The following is a 17,804-nucleotide window of genomic DNA, read 5'->3' as shown; positions in this document are numbered from 1 at the left end:
TAAATTTTCTCATTGGGTTTGATTTTAATTTCGCATACGTTTTTGTATCTCCTAAAAGTCTGAGGCACTCCCTGTCATATGCCTCTCTGTCTAATAGCACTATTCCCCCTCCTTTGTCAGCAGGTTTTATGACCAAGTTATCATTATCAGTGAGGTCTTTAAGGGCTGTTTTTTCTTCTTTTGAAAGATTATTGCGCATTTTCCCTTGATTTGCAGCTAGGTCTTCAAAATCTTTATTAATCATTTTAAAAAAGACCTCTAGATGGTCACCTTTAGCATAGTGGGGATAGAAGGTTGATCTCGGTTTCAAATTCGTATGGATAATATTCCTCTCTTCTAAAACCACTGGTGGAATAGTTGGTTCGGGCTTCCTCGCTCCCTCTCTACCGAGGAAGTACCTCTTTATGGTCATTTTACGGAGGAATTTATTTGCATCTATGAATAGGTCGAATGAGCTATGACCTCTCATAGGTGCAAAACTCAAACCCTTTGATAATACACTGTGCTGAGCTTTATTAAGTGTTACTGAACTTAGATTAAAAATGTTTGTCTCCCTCACTTGTTGCTTCTTTTGTATCCTCTTTCTTCTCCCTCTCTTTCCTCTGAATCTCGGCTTCTTTTTGAATCTTTCCTTGTTTTTGGACAGGGTTGTGTCCCCTTGTCCCACAAAGTGGAAGGTCCCTCTCCTAAAAAATCTTTCTCCCTATTGTGATTTTTGGGGCTTAAATCCCTCTCTTTATCCCTTCTATCAAAAGAGTTCACTCTTCTCTCAGTCTCAACTGGAGATTTGTTTGCTTTAGATGCTCTTTCTTTTTCTCTTTGATCTCTTTTTTCTTTATTTATAGGGGTATAATTGGACCTTCCTCTTTCTTGAGATTCATGCCTCGATCTGGACTGGTCTCTATATGACTTGGTATTTGTTTTCTCCCCTTCTATTTTAGTTTTATCTCCCATATATTTAGATCTTTCTTTACTTTCATGATGGTTTTTCTTAAAGAATTGTTTTTTTATGGGAACCCTGGTGTTCACCCACATCTCTGCTCTTTCCTCGTCCCCATGTTCTCTTATCTTGAATGGCTAGGGGAGGAAATAGATGCCATTCAAGATATTCTTACACCACTAGTGAATACACCAGAGTTTATTGAAAAAGACACAGCACTTCAAAAGAAATTAAACACTTTGGAAAAGGAGGTAGAAACAACAAAAATGTGTAAATTTATACGAGATGAAGAAGATTATAACAAAGGGGAGCAACGTACATGGAAGAAAAATAGGACAAATAAGAGAACATGGGGACGAGGAAAGAGCAGAGATGTGGGTGAGCACCAGGGTTCCCATAAAAAAACAATTCTTTAAGAAAAACCATCATGAAAGTAAAGAAAGATCTAAATATATGGGAGATAAAACTAAAATAGAAGGGGAGAAAACAAATACCAAGTCATATAGAGACCAGTCCAGATCGAGGCATGAATTTCAAGAAAGAGGAAGGTCCAATTATACCCCTATAAATAAAGAAAAAAGAGATCAAAGAGAAAAAGAAAGAGCATCTAAAGCAAACAAATCTCCAGTTGAGACGGAGAGAAGAGTGAACTCTTTTGATAGAAGGGATAAAGAGAGGGATTTAAGCCCCAAAAATCACAATAGGGAGAAAGAGGAGAGGGACCTTCCACTTTGTGGGACAAGGGGACACAACCCTGTCCAAAAACAAGGAAAGATTCAAAAAGAAGCCGAGATTCAGAGGAAAGAGAGGGAGAAGAAAGAGGATACAAAAGAAGCAACAAGTGAGGGAGACAAACATTTTTAATCTAAGTTCAGTAACACTTAATAAAGCTCAGCACAGTGTATTATCAAAGGGTTTGAGTTTGCACCTATGAGAGGTCATAGCTCATTCGACCTATTCATAGATGCAAATAAATTCCTCCGTAAAATGACCATAAAGAGGTACTTCCTCGGTAGAGAGGGAGCGAGGAAGCCCGAACCAACTATTCCACCAGTGGTTTTAGAAGAGAGGAATATTATCCATACGAATTTGAAACCGAGATCAACCTTCTATCCCCACTATGCTAAAGGTGACCATCTAGAGGTCTTTTTTAAAATGATTAATAAAGATTTTGAAGACCTAGCTGCAAATCAAGGGAAAATGCGCAATAATCTTTCAAAAGAAGAAAAAACAGCCCTTAAAGACCTCACTGATAATGATAACTTGGTCATAAAACCTGCTGACAAAGGAGGGGGAATAGTGCTATTAGACAGAGAGGCATATGACAGGGAGTGCCTCAGACTTTTAGGAGATACAAAAACGTATGCGAAATTAAAATCAAACCCAATGAGAAAATTTACGGAGGAGTTGAAAAACTTCTTAGATGAGGGGAAGGAATTAAATGTATTGAACGATAATGAGTATCAGTTTATGTACAGTGACAGATCTAGATTACCTATGTTTTACCATCTACCTAAGGTCCACAAAAGTGTAGTCAATCCCCCTGGCAGACCTATAGTCTCGGGGATTGACTCGTTTACGGCTAATCTGTCACTGTACATAGATACATTCCTTCAGAAATATGTAGTGCAGCAGAAGGCATACCTGAAGGATACAACAGATATCATCAATACCTTAAATAAAGTAAGATGGGAAGAACATTTTATTATGTCCACCTGCGATGTAACATCGCTCTACACAGTAATAGAACATGAAAAAGGGTGTAGAGCGATCAAACAGGTACTATCTAGGGACAAGGACCTCACTGAGACTCAGATCGGTTTTATTATAGACAGCATTAGATTTATTTTAAACCATAATTTCTTTTGGTACGGAGAAGAATACTATCTCCAAAAATGTGGAACGGCGATGGGGACAAGATTCGCCCCCAGTTATGCGAACCTATTTATGGCCGTTTGGGAGGATGATAAGATCTGGCCGGGTGGCATTCTGGGGGAGAATCTTGTCCTCTGGCGCCGTTTCATCGATGATGTGTTCCTGATATGGAGGGGAGGTCAGGAATCCTTGGAAGGGTTTCTGGCATCTCTAGATGTGAATGAGAATAATCTAAAATTCACGAGCAGCTCCAGCCAAACAAGTGTAAATTTTCTAGACCTTGTTATCTTTATTGATGAGAATAGGATTAAAACAAAAACCTATTTTAAAGAAACTGACAAAAACAACTATATACTAAGATCAAGCTGTCACCTGCCCAGGTGGATGGATGGTGTACCCCCTGGACAGTTTACTAGGCTAAAAAGGAACTGCAGTGATAATACCACGTATCGTGAACAGGCAGAGTATCTCAAAAAAAGATTTATAGAGAAGGAATATAGGGAAGAGAAGTTGGACAATGATATAAGGAGAGTGGAGGGCATTAATCGCGAGGATCTACTTAGACCTAAAGAAAAGAAAAAAGGGAGAAATGAGAAATTTGACTTTGCTTTCCTCACAAATTATAGTGGGGAAGCGAAAGTTATAAGGAACATTATTAACAAGCACTGGGACATTCTCAGAAATGACCTGATTCTGGGTGAGGCCATTCCTGAGAAACCGAACATCATCTTTAGAAAGGCAAACAACCTTAAAAACAGATTGGCCCCAAGTGCATTGAAGAAAAAAAGTGACACAAATCCTGATAGCTGGCTTCAAACGGGAAAAGGTTTTTTTGGCTGCAACAAATGCAGGGCATGCGAATTCAAATCAGATAAAAAAACCGAGTTCTGTTCAAATGTGACAAAAGAAGTTTTCCAGATAGAATCATGTTTGACATGCAGGACAGACCACGTAATCTATGTCCTGGAGTGCCCATGCGGGTTGCAGTACGTGGGGAAAACAGAAAGACCAGTCAGAACAAGGGTACTAGAACACCTTAGCAGCATTAACAGGCAGTTAGTCACTCATAGTGTTCCTAATCACTTCTCAGAAAAACATCAGGGGGATCCCAAGGGACTAACGTACATGCCAATAGAACTGGTTAAACAACACTGGCGTGGAGGAGATAGGAATACAGAGCTTATCAAAAGAGAATCCTTTTGGATACACAAATTGAGATCACTCCATCCCAGAGGATTAAATATGGAGATAGATGTGGCCCCCTTCCTGAAATAAAATAAAATCCTTGCATTAATTTTAGTGGTTTTATATGTTTTTTATATATATATTTTCTATATGTTTTTAATTCATTTTAAGGACTCTCTCTTTCCTTATACTGTCATTGTTTACACTGCCATAATCATATACGTTATTATAGCATTTGTGATTATCACATGTATTCTAATATGGATTCCTTTCCTCTCTATTCATTCCCGCCCTCCATAGGTTAATCAGGAACCTCCGTTTCCATATGCGTCGTTTTTTGGTTTAGACTTTGTTAGTATATTATGTATTCCTTTTTGAGTGTCATGTAAGAGGAGTCTGTCCATAAGGTCCAGTTCAGAAAAGATTAAAGTCTTTTTGGAAATATTATATAAATGTTTAAAATTAGTAGTACCTAACATGAGTTATAGTGATGCACATGCTGCTACTGCACTGTCCCTTTAACAAAGAACCATGCAGGTCTTAGGGATGTATTCACATCCTCATTATTCAATACACCCACTTTACTGAACTTTATTTTAATGAATTTTATAGATCTTTTATTAAGCTTATTTTTTAGCCCATACTTTTTTGCTATTTTTTGTTTATTCGTTTTTCTCCCCCCACTACCTACAGCCTAAATGTATTTATTAATTAATCAAAATGATAATTAAGTGATTGGAGAGGTATTTCAGATCTCCCCACTCTTACCCTGTTTTTTACCATGAATTTGTGAATACATCTAACCATGTCTATAGACTTTATACCAGTACTGCAGAGGTTAATTAAACTAGCAATTGTATAGGGTATATAAAGCAACACTGGAAGGGGGGGGTCCATACTCCTGACGAAGCCAGCCATTCCATTGGCGAAACGCGTAGAGTGGACCCGCCCAGGAGGTGAGAGGATTGGTGCCCGCGAACTGCCAATCAACCGCCGAACCGGAAGTGACGCGACGGAGCTGATCGTGCAGACCGGAAGTGACGCGACGGAGCTGATCGTGCAGACCGGAAGTGACGCGACACACCGGAGAGACCGCAGCTGGAGATCCCCACACTGCCTGGGTGTAGCAGGGAGCCTGCGGAGGAGAACTATCCAGGATATCGGCGGTGCGGTGAGCTTAGGCAACCATCCCTACCCTCCCATCACTTATATAGTGAAAAACGCTGATATTGTTTTTAAATATTGTGAGTGCACATTTTATTTCCTTTCATAAAGTTTTTTGTATACCATTGATCTGCACCATGGAGGTCTGATTTTATCTTTCCATGTACACCTGCTAATGATACCCCAGTTCCAGCTACCTCCTGTGTTTACTCAGAGGGACCCACCAGATTCTACTGATCACGCCACCATACATATCCTACCTACATCCTGTGAGTAGGCAGCACTTAGAGGCCAAGCATCACAATCATCTCACACCTGTACATTTCAGTCTGCACTCAGTGTGTTTTTTTGTTGTGTTTTCTCCCACATGCTCCCCCTGGGTTGAGAAAAAAATCTGATCTAGAAACAAGGGAGGGCAAGGATCTCTATTATGGTATTAAATGGGGACAATGTCCGAAAAAGAGACTGATGAGGTACATATATTAGAACAGGCAAATAGATGAGAAGTTTTAATGCAGTACTAACGTTAATTACGTGCACATATAAAGTGTGGACTTAGATATGTCGTTATAAATTCTCATAACACTTAAAGGGAGCAGTGGTCAAGGTTCAATAAGGGATGGGACACGATGTAAGGACAGTACTAACGTTAATCACGTGCACATATAAAGTATGGACTTAGATATGTCGTTATAAATTCTCATAACACTTAAAGGGAGCAGTGGTCAAGGTTTATATATATACAATATTCAATAAGGGATGGGACACGATATAAATGAAAGAATCAGAGCCTACCAGTAAAAAATGTATAGTATACGAATGACATTTCATTTACAGTGAATATGAGAACAAATATAGCAAGATAAACATATTGAAAAATGGACATAGCAACATCGTATTATACTAGCACTATGGAGACTTGCTGCCATTATGGGATGCTGATCTGAAACGAGAAACAGGTGAAAGAACGAGGGAAAACAGAGACAAGGCTAAACAATATTACTGTACAGTATCCAAAGGAGATTATTTCAAAAAAGGTGTGAGATCAATCTCAGCATTTAAACCTCTAGGGGCTAGTGTTTTAAGTCGATGGATCCAAAAGGTTTCACGTTTTAATAGTTCCAAACCCCTATCTCCTCCCCTCCAATGGGGTAGGACATGTTCGATGGCTTTATATTTTAGGCATGTCGGTTCACCACCATGGAATTCTGTGAAGTGGTTAGGAATGCTGTGGTTAGTTAATTTCCTCTTAATTCCACTAAGGTGTTCAATGATTCTTGTTCTTATAGGTCTTATTGCTTTGCCTCTGTATTGTAACTTGCAGGAACATTCTATCATGTAAATTACATGATCCGTCCTGCAAGTCATAGAGGAATTGATATCAAAAATTTCACCCGTGACACTAGAGTTGAACTTTGTTTGTTCATGTGATTTAAACCGACATGCCTTACAGTTGGTGCAGCCAAAAAAACTTTTTTATTTAGCCACCTATTATCCTTAGATTTAGCCTCCCTGAGTGCACTAGGGGCTAATTTGTTCTTGAGATTGCATGCTTTGGTGAAAATTACATTCGGTCTTTCAGGAATACTAGGGCCAAGGATGGGATCGTTTTTGAGAATATCCCAATGTTTGGAAATGCAAATGGCAGCTGTCTCTTCTAATAAAGTTGTTCTTGTCTATTTCTTTGAAGTATGTCTTTGTTTTTATTGTTCCTTCTTCAATATATATGTTCAAATCTAAAAAATTAATTTGTGTGTGACTCCATTCACTCGTGAATTGTAAATTATATGTGTTGACATTCATACTTTCGATAAATTTAATTAAAGTGTCTTCACCGCCCCTCCAAATAAAAATAATATCATCTATGTAGCGGCGATAAAGGACAAGATTCGCCCAAAGCTCACCCTCCACCCAGATGTTGTCTTTCTCCCAATCTGACACGAATAAGTTGGCGTACTTCAAAGAAATAGACAAGAACAACTTTATTAGAAGAGACAGCTGCCATTTGCCCAGATGGATGGATAACGTACCATCAAGCCAGTTCACTAGAATAAGAAGAAACTGTACAGATATAGAACAATACCAGTCACAATCTGTAAAAATCAAAGAGAGATTTCTGGAAAAACATTACAGTGAGGATAAAATTGAATCAGTGAGGAAAAAGGTAGAGGGAGTTCAGAGAGGCGATTTGTTGGTGCCTAAAAAAAAGGACACAATTAGGAACAATAAATTTGATTTTGCATTTCTAACAGGATACAGTAGGGATGCTGGAAAAGTGAGAAGTATAATTTCCAAACATTGGGATATTCTCAAAAACGATCCCATCCTTGGCCCTAGTATTCCTGAAAGACCGAATGTAATTTTCACCAAAGCATGCAATCTCAAGAACAAATTAGCCCCTAGTGCACTCAGGGAGGCTAAATCTAAGGATAATAGGTGGCTAAATAAAAAAGTTTTTTTTGGCTGCACCAACTGTAAGGCATGTCGGTTTAAATCACATGAACAAACAAAGTTCAACTCTAGTGTCACGGGTGAAATTTTTGATATCAATTCCTCTATGACTTGCAGGACGGATCATGTAATTTACATGATAGAATGTTCCTGCAAGTTACAATACATAGGCAAAACAATAAGACCTATAAGAACAAGAATCATTGAACACCTTAGTGGAATTAAGAGGAAATAAACTAACCACAGCATTCCTAACCACTTCACAGAATTCCATGGTGGTGAACCGACATGCCTAAAATATAAAGCCATCGAACATGTCCTACCCCATTGGAGGGGAGGAGATAGGGGTTTGGAACTATTAAAACGTGAAACCTTTTGGATCCATCGACGTAAAACACTAGCCCCTAGAGGTTTAAATGTTGAGATTGATCTCACACCTTTTTTGAAATAATCTCCTTTGGATACTGTACAGTAATATTGTTTAGCCTTGTCTCTGTTTTCCCTCGTTCTTTCACCTGCTTCTCGTTTCAGATCAGCATCCCATAATGGCAGCAAGTCTCCATAGTGCTAGTATAATACGATGTTGCTATGTCCATTTTTCAATATGTTTATCTTGCTATATTTGTTCTCATATTCACTGTAAATGAAATGTCATTCGTATACCATACATTTTTTACTGGTAGGCTCTGATTCTTTCATTTATATCGTGTCCCATCCCTTATTGAATATTGTATATATATAAACCTTGACCACTGCTCCCTTTAAGTGTTATGAGAATTTATAACGACATATCTAAGTCCATACTTTATATGTGCACGTGATTAACGTTAGTACTGTCCTTACATCGTGTCCCATCCCTTATTGAACCTTGACCACTGCTCCCTTTAAGTGTTATGAGAATTTATAACGACATATCTAAGTCCACACTTTATATGTGCACGTGATTAACATTAATACTGCATTAAAACTTCTCATCTATTTGCCTGTTCTAATATATGTACCTCACCAGTCTCTTTTTCGGACATTGTCCCCATTTAATACCATAATAGAGATCCTTGCCCTCCCTTGTTTCTAGATCAGATTTAACATACTGACCAGCTAATACTACCACCCCATTATTTTCTATCACCACTAAATATATGCAATATATAGTGAGTCTCTTATAGGAAGATTCCTCCCCTTCCCATCTCTTATTGAAGTGATTGAGATCGCAGTAAACATATTAAATCTGATATTCACCTTCATTAGCAAGTGAAATACAGAATGACATTTCATAATACCCATTAAGGGTAAAGTTGTGATATATTTGTGATATCTGTCGTAATGTATGAACATACTGTGTCCATAATAATGTCATCCCACGTTATTAAATCTCCAATGACAACAAGTATTATAACTTCCAATCATGTTCAACTTCAACTCCAGGTGCAATCATAATTGATTTATTGAATGTTTTAGCTAAATTAGCATTCCCAAAGGGTATTTAAACAGCCACTAGCATGCTATTCATTATACTCCTGACGAAGCCGAGAACAGTTCCTGGTAGCTGGGCGAAACGCGTAGAGTAAACCAGCAGACCTATTTTGGTCTTGGAGGCGACCCGTAGCTGAACCAAACCTGCAGCCGTGACGTCAGAGGATCAGACGGGCGCACAGAGGGAGGCTCCGATCGTGGATACAGTGCCGTGGCATCCAGCCTGATGACCCAGGGAGGTGGTGAGCTGCTCGGGACCTCTCCTACTCACAATTTGTGACCAATGCTTTTATTATATTAGCACATTGTAAGTGCGCATTTTTTACCCATTCATTTTTTATAAAGTTTACATTATTGATCGCACTATGTAGTTTTCTCTCTCTTTATACATGCGGTATATGCTGACGGAGTATCGATAGGTGGTCCGGTGCCTTTATACCTTCAAGGGTGGCAACCCTATTTGCCAACTGCTTATATATACACTTTAGTCCTGTGAGTAGAACAGCTATATGAGCCAAGACACTGCCACATTTATCCACTGATTGTGATACGTCTGCACTTATATTTGTGTATCTTGTTTTGTTTTCTCAACCCAATATATGCTCCCCCTGGATGTTCTGGTAAACATTCTAGAGGCATAGAGGAGGGAGAAGGGACGAAGAAATCTCATTGTATGTAGCATCCACCTTGCCTTTCAAGTAGTCAGCAAATGCTCTTTGTCACGGGAAACCAAGCCTTTTAAAAAATTTATACCAGGATCATTCACTAGGCAAAACAATGTAGTGGAATAAAATGAGGTTTATTCGGGTAAACCAGTCGACACACAGTGAAATACAAAGATACAGGAAATATACACACATATACACACTGGGGATGAAATCTGAGCTAAAATTGGTGCAGGGCACCTGCTTCAGAAGGAGTACGCTGACCGGGAAATCCACCCGGGTCTCCTGATCCTCTTTTTGACTAAAAACCTTAGCCGTGATCGCTACATTCTTAAACGAGAACGTGGACCTCGCATCGGACTTAGCCTCAGCTACTGTAGGCAGACATTCTTAGCTCCAAAAATGAAGCTAGTTTCTCTGCTATTTGCAACAGAGCAACTTTGAAAAGCCCGCCTTTGCATCACCGGCCCAAGACACAGGATCGTCTGTTTCCCTGACTGAGGCTTCTCCTTACATACCTTCCGCTGTTCTATGTTCAGCATGGAGGTAGGAAGAGTGCGCAATCAGAGCGTGGGAATTCCTCCCCACCAGCCAATAGGAATAGGAGCTCATCTTTGGATGACGTCATAGGGGGGTTTGACAAACCGGCTCGGGATGCTCCTTGGTCAGGACATATAAATTGACCAATGGGAAAAGCACCAACATTCTGCTGCCTCCCCCATTCAACCCATTGGCACCTACTGGGCAGGCTCCACTGAGTCTGACAGGCCAGAGGTTCCTCCCCACAGGGAGTCTCTGTTCTCCGGGTCCAGTACTCCGTCCTGCCTGGCCACTTAGCACCCTGACACCTCTCAACATCCCGTCTCCTCTTTGAACTACGATGTCTGCTCAGACTTCCCGGCACCCAAATGGCTGCCCGGGCTGACTGAGTAGACATTTATAGAAAATGCACCAAAAATTATAGAACATATTTTAATACATGTTATAATTTTGGACGACCCATATCTGTGCAGGAAATGGATTTGGGATATCTGGACTCGAAAAACCAGGAGTCAGGGAGACAATGGGAAGCCCCGGTGTAATTCCACCTGCGTTCTGGCAAATAGTGCCTGCACACTGGCGAGAATTAGGGAACTACAGGAAACTTTGGCAAAAAGAATAATTGAATTTTGACCCAAATATCCCACATAAAACTTACAGTACACACAAGAAGTTTCACGTTTCTAGGGCAAAGGGAACATGTAAACAGGAAAAGCAGAAGTCACTTTATTTTTACATGTATAATCCCTGGTTTATGGTGATGTGCAGCTGCCAGGGACCCCACGGTTTAAGGGGTAACCAGATGGGCTTAAAACTTTATTGTGTAGCCTGGTTACCCCTCATGTCACACTCCTATTATCACCTCCTATACCCGCTTCCTATCACTCCTCTAATTATATAATTGAATCCCTCCCTATAAAACTTTATTTCTAATTGCTCCTATATTCAATTCCTAGGGCTCCTTCCCTAAATGCTCTTATAACTAACTTTTCACTACCTCCTCCATTATCTGCTCCTATAACCCCTTCCTATAAATCTTCATCTTACTACTGCCATCACACCTTCCTATAACCACTCACCGAAAATGCACATCAATTTAACTCTGCATAATGATCAATGTGGTATTATTGCACAAAAAAAAGAACTTTATTTTTAGCAGGCAAATCATCATCCTCATATTGCTATAAATAATGGATTTCTACCGCGGCCACTAAAAATATCATAAGTGGCATCAAAATAATGACTAGCTGACCACTAAGGGCTACTGAGGGGTTAATAAGTCTTATAATTGCACTCCACCCCCCAAACCTAAGTGGCTAGTAAGGCTACAGTATGCTTGGCAATGCTTTATTAATCCTTAATCACCCTCCCCTTGGGCACCTACCCCTGACACCCTCCCCCTACCCAAAAAAACCTTACCCCCACCTCTATATTTATGGCCAATCTAAAACACACAACATACTGTACATAAATATTAAGATAACATACACTAACGTAAAAGAAACCATTTACTAAATACAATATGCAATATATTAAAATACCTACACATATCTGTGTTATAATTAACCTATTGAGTTTCAGTGGGGCTACCTATGCCTTTAAAGGAGAGCCTATGTAGTTACATTGCACTTAAGGAAAGCCTGAATTAAAAGAAGTACACTTACCCCATGTATGGTAAAGGTTGTCCTCCTTTTCAGGGTCGGAGTCCCACAGAATGATTAAAAAAAATGGGCTAGTGCCCATCCATAATTTTTTTCCCAAAACACAACCCAAGGCTCAAGGGCCAAATAAACCATAATTTTGAAAAACATTGTCCCTAACTATATAGGGGTTTGGTAGGATTGTTGGGGGTTGGGTAGGTGTTGGAGGCAGCTTCCTCAGGGAAGGTGGTTAAACCTTCCATGTAGGATGGGGGTAGGGAATAGTTATTATTCTAGGTATCAAAGCGGGTTAGATCGTGTAATGTTAGGACATATGAATCCCTTTGGTACCTGTGATATAAATTGGTAGCCACAGGTATCAAAGGGGTCAATGTATTTTATGCCATAGGGTTGTTGTTAATTTTGAATACATAGCCCTATGGAAGAAATATATTATTAACCTGCTCCACTGCATCACTTGCTGTAATTAATATCCAATCATTAGAGTAGTTAAACACTACATCACGATTGGCCATGCTCCACTGAAAATCCCCAGAATTACTAGGACTCCTACTCCAGTCATCTCCTGACAAGATCTCCCCCTACCTAAGCATTCTTACCAGCTGCCAAATGACTACCTCTCGTAGTTTTTTTTTACCAATTTCCAGACATTCTTGCTTATTGTTATTAACTTAGAAGGATGTTGATCCAGAAAGTAACCCGATTCCGATTCTTGGAGTCAGGAAGAAATTTATTTTTCCCCTTATGAGATTTCATTGGATGATATGTCACCGGGGTTTTTTCTTTGCCTTCCTCTGGATCAATAAGTAAGTACTGTACAGTATAGCTATAGGATAAAGTATCTGTTGTCTAAATTTAGCATAGGTTGAACTTGATGGGCGTGTATTTTTTCAACCTCATCTACTACAATATGTAACTATGTAACTATAACTATTGCTTTAACTAATATGTGCCTATAACTATACTCCCCTCCTTCCTCTCTTGCGTGACCTGTTTCATATATTGTTCTCATTCTTGCTTCCCCCAAATGCTCAAAACACGTGCTCCATCCCCCAGTGCCTTGCTTTAATTGTCCACTTCCAAAGTGATTCAACATTTTACATAGTTATATAGTAGATGAGGTTCAAAAAGACATGCATCCATTAAGTTCAACCTACTGTATGCGAAAATTTAGACGACAGATATGTTATCCTACAGTATATCCGTACTTACAGTATATTGATACAGAGGAAGGCATTCAAAACCCCCAAGTGAAATATCATCCAATGATATCTCATAAGGGGAAAAATAAATTCCTTCCTGACTCCAAAATTGGCAATCAGATTACTTCCTGGATCAACATATTTCCCAATGTTTACTTATTTGGTATATCTCTGACCACCTTGTCTCCTCATCCTGGACACCTGCCCCCCTCCCCCTTTCCTTCACCTTGCTCACTCCCTTTTTCTCCTTTGAATTCCATGCCTGCTCTTTTTCTTCCCCCCTACCTATCACAATCATCGTAATTTATCGCCCCCCTGGCTTACCCACACTATTTTTAAATGAGTTTGACTGCTTCCTCTCTTCATTCTCACCCTCTCCCAACCCCCTCGTTGTCCTCAGTGATTTTAACCTTTACCTTGACCACCCCCCCTCGGCCTCAGCCTTCACCCCACTCATCTCTTCCTTGGAACTCTCTCTCTCACTGTATCTCCCCCACCCACATACACAGAGGCACCCTCAAACTTATCCGCAGGGCAAGATGCCAAACCGAGTTCCCCTTTACACTTCGTATCCCAAATGCCAATCACCTTCTCCTCTCAAGCATCCTTTGCATGCCCCTCCCTGCTTCTCCTCCCTCCTCAACCCTCACCCCCACCCAATCCCATCCTTCGCAGAAACCTCAAATCTACCGACCCCTCCTCCATAACATCCTCCTCCTCATCACTCCTCCCACGACTCACATAATTTTCCTCTCTTCCATTTAAGGCTACGCTTATAGTGCCGGCGACAGCGCCGGTGACGGCAGGCTGCGGTCGTTGAAAAATCTAATTGAGATGACTTCCAGCGATCGCGACCAAGCAATCGCTCCGTCACGCCGTCGCATCGCACTTACTATAAGCGCACGCGACGGCGGCAATGCATTTGTTTTGACGCGACGTCGCATCGCTATAAGTGCAGCCTAACTCTGCCCTTTCCAGCTGCAACTCTGCATTTTTTTCCTCCCTCGATTCAATCGAACATCTCTATCCTGTGCATCCCACTACAAAGCCACCTCAACCATGTCTCACCTGCCAGCTCAAAACACTCCATATCTCCCTTCGCACAACAGAGAGATCATGAAAATCTTTCCATTCCCCATCCTCATTTGCAACCTTCCAATCCCTCATCCAATACAACTGCACTCTCAAATCGCAATAACAAATATACGATAACACCCTTATCAAATCACTATCACCTACTCCATGCCAACTGTTCCCCACCCTAAAAATCTACTATTATCCTCCCCATCTCTCTCGCCTAAGCCACCCTCCCCCCTCTCAGCCATGGACCTTGCCTCCAACTTCTCACACAAAAAATAACAATTTTTGAGCTTCCTTCCCCATTGCTACCCCCCCCCCCCCACCCCTCCATCCACCCCCCTACTCACTCCTTTCCCTCCTTCTGGGCAACCTCTGACAATAATCTTCACTCAATCATCAATACTCTTATTCCACCAAATCCCATCTGATCCCATTCCACACTTCCTCCTCCTACACTTCACCCGTATATCTCCTCCTTTTTCAATCTCTGTCTAACCAGTGGATAATACCCAGACTCCATGAAAACTGCGTTAGTTAACCCTCTCCTCAAAAAAACCTCTTGACCCTGCCCTCCCCTCTACTTTTTGCCCTATCTCACTTCTTCAATACATCTCCATATCCATCATTCTCAACCAACTCTCCAACTTCATCCACACCCATTCCACCCTTCACATTGTCCAGTCTGGCTTCCATCCCTCACATTCTACTGAAACTGCCCTCCTCACCACCCACAACTTTCCTCCCAAGCTTGCCACTTGAAACTGTCCTCCATCCTCATCCTTCTCGATCTCTCTTATACCTTTGACACCATCAATCACCTTACTCTCATCTTTACCCTCACTACCCCTTGCATTACGGACACCGCCTTCTCATGGCTCTCATCCTATCTCTCCCACCGCTCCTACTCTGTCACTTTCAACAATTCATCCTCTCCACCCACCAGCCTCCAAGTTGTTATGCCCCAAGGCCCTGTCCTTGGTTCCCTCCTCTCTTCCCTCTACACTGCCCCCTCTTTGAGCTCATCTCCTACAATGGAGTCAACGTCCATTTTATTGCAGACAACATTCACATCTTTTTCTCCTTCCCACTATTCTCAACTGAACTTTCCACCCATATGTCTGCTTGCCTTTCTATAATTTCCACCTGGATGGTCTCCAACTTCCTACAAATTAACCCAGCAATGACTGAAGTTCTCTACTTTCCACCTCCCATCCTCCCCAATTTCCAGCATCTCCTTCCGCCCCTCCCCTTCTGCTCGCAAACATTGAAGTCACCTTTGACCCTTCCCTCTTCTTCACCCAACACATCACCTCCACAACTACCACCTGTCAATACCACCTACACAACATAAGAAAAATGTGTCCACTCATTGCGCTTTCTTCGCACAAACTTTTCATCCACTCCTTCATCTTTACTCATATCAACTATGGTAATTCCCTTCTCTGCGGTCTCCGTCTATTACTCTTCCATACTGTGACAGGGTGAGGTCAGGTACTGATAGTTATGCCTGGGAAACGTACATCGGAGTACTTCATCCAGCACTCAGAAGGTTAAACCAGGAAGAATGGTTGGGCAATCAGGAAGTAAGCGGGACAGCTGACAGCCACCTTGATAAAGGAATTTAATGCTTGTGGAAGGGGGCTGTCTCAGACTACAGAGCTGTCCTGTACAAGCTGCTAGCCAGGTGGATTTCCAACCCTCTCTCTAAGACACAGTAAGAACTTTGATATTGTTCCCTGACTGTTGTGGTGTATGTTTAAGGGTTGGGAACTGGACATAGCCAGTCAGCCAGATAGATAGGGCTTGGATTGTTAGTAAGTTCTCCCTATGAATAGTAGGTGTTATTTTTCTAAGTTTTGTGTTGCCTTAAACGTTTGTGCCAAAACGTTTAGTTCTGCTGTGGAGAAATATAACCACTTAACATTTGCTTTAACCTGAAACTACACGTGTGGACTATTGTCTGACCTTGTCTACAGGCCGTCCTGCCACACGTACCCTTTCAATAAATCCAAAATGCTGCAGCCTGTACACTTCTCAATGTCCCCTACTCTGCCCATGCCACCCCTCTCGCAACTTCACTAGCTACCCATCGAACAGTGTTCCCTTTTCAAATAACTCCCCCTGGTCTACAAATCTGTCCATGGTCTTGCCCCTCCTTACCTTGCAGCACTAATCTCTCACTACACCCCTTCCAGTCTTCTTCATTACCTGACTGACACAACCCTGACTCCCCCCCAACCCCCAGTGCCTCCTCTCAATTCAGATAATTTGCTTTACTTGCCCCCATCCACTGGAACAATCTCCCCACCCCATACAATCTGCCCCCTCTCTAACTATTTTCAGAAGCCAACTCAAAACTAATCTCTTCTCCATCACATTCCATGACACCCCATTAACCTCCTATCCCATCCCCTCGCTCACCAACACCCATGATCTCCCGTACCCTCACTTCTTCCCAAACCTTCCTAAAGTGTCTCCAAAACCCTCCAAAGTCACCCACCTCACCGATCCAAATGCCTCCACTGTCCCCACTGTCAGGCCAATTACCACTGACAAGACTAAATACAGAGACCTGACCCCCAACCCCTGCCCCCGAACTAATCAGGTTTTACTAACTTATGTACAGTGCCCTGGATAAGGGCGCTATATAAATGTTGTTATAAATAAATATAACACCCTGGAAATTGTTAGTTCAATGCTGATAAATTTGTCCATAATATTGCGGTAAAACCACAAATGTCACTCCCCCCAGTTTGCACACCCCCACTGTAAGAAATAGCATGCTTTAATAACTCAGAGACAAAGTACCTTCGTACAATAACTGTACATTAATGTACAACACATGATTCACATTGTGTGAGAATGAAAGTAACATTTTATGCTTAATGCAGGGTTTAGATTACCTTTAAGTAACGTTTACAATGCATGACTTTCCTTATCCCATAATGCAAATTGACATTATGTTGAAAAACTTTTGAGACCAAAGCTAAACAGTGATGGTTGTAAACACAACAGCACAGAAAGCTAGACTATACTTATTAGCACATGATAAACTATGTTTCAGGGGTCATCCTAAGCAACGGGGAACGCTGGAAGCAGCTGCGACACTTCTCCCTTATGACCTTGAGGAATTTTGGGATGGGGAAAAGGAGCATTGAGGAGAGGATCCAGGAGGAAGCGCAGTGTCTGGTGGAGGATTTAAAGTCCTATAAAGGTTTGTAACTGTGTCTCATTGTAGACTCTGCAAATACATCTGTTTCGTTACACTGTTGCTTGGAAACAGCCTCTGGAAAAAAGAGATTCAACTATTTACCGCTGATACCATACAAGATCACACTGCAAAAAAGAACGCTATTAAACGCACAACCTGTATTTTTTTTAAAATATATATATTGATTAAAACATTAAACCTAGATATGTAGCTAACAGAGAGGTCTTTCCTAAATATAAACAAAAAGTTGGCTCAAACTATAGGTTCAAATAATAACTAATACTGTACTTAGGGGCATATTCACTAAACGTCGATAAGTATATTAATGCACTATATGTGCCCTTTTAGAGCGATAAT

At 41.1% G+C, this 17,804-nt stretch overlaps 1 protein-coding gene across 1 annotated transcript in view; it reads left to right on the top strand.

The window, feature by feature from the left end:
• The window catches only part of LOC142498734 (cytochrome P450 2G1-like), a 98,170-nt gene that overhangs the window by 33,923 nt on the left and 46,443 nt on the right, over window positions 1-17,804 (top strand). Inside the window, exon 3 of the mRNA XM_075607072.1 lies at window positions 17,301-17,450. Within this exon, the coding sequence (XP_075463187.1) occupies window positions 17,301-17,450 (150 nt within the window). The remainder of the gene's footprint in view (window positions 1-17,300; window positions 17,451-17,804) is intronic.

The sequence above is a fragment of the Ascaphus truei genome, chromosome 7 (genome assembly GCF_040206685.1).
Source record: "Ascaphus truei isolate aAscTru1 chromosome 7, aAscTru1.hap1, whole genome shotgun sequence".
Lineage (NCBI taxonomy): Eukaryota > Metazoa > Chordata > Amphibia > Anura > Ascaphidae > Ascaphus > Ascaphus truei.
The sequence above is the reverse complement of the archived record's forward strand: the minus strand, read 5'-3'. Positions and strand labels throughout refer to the sequence as shown.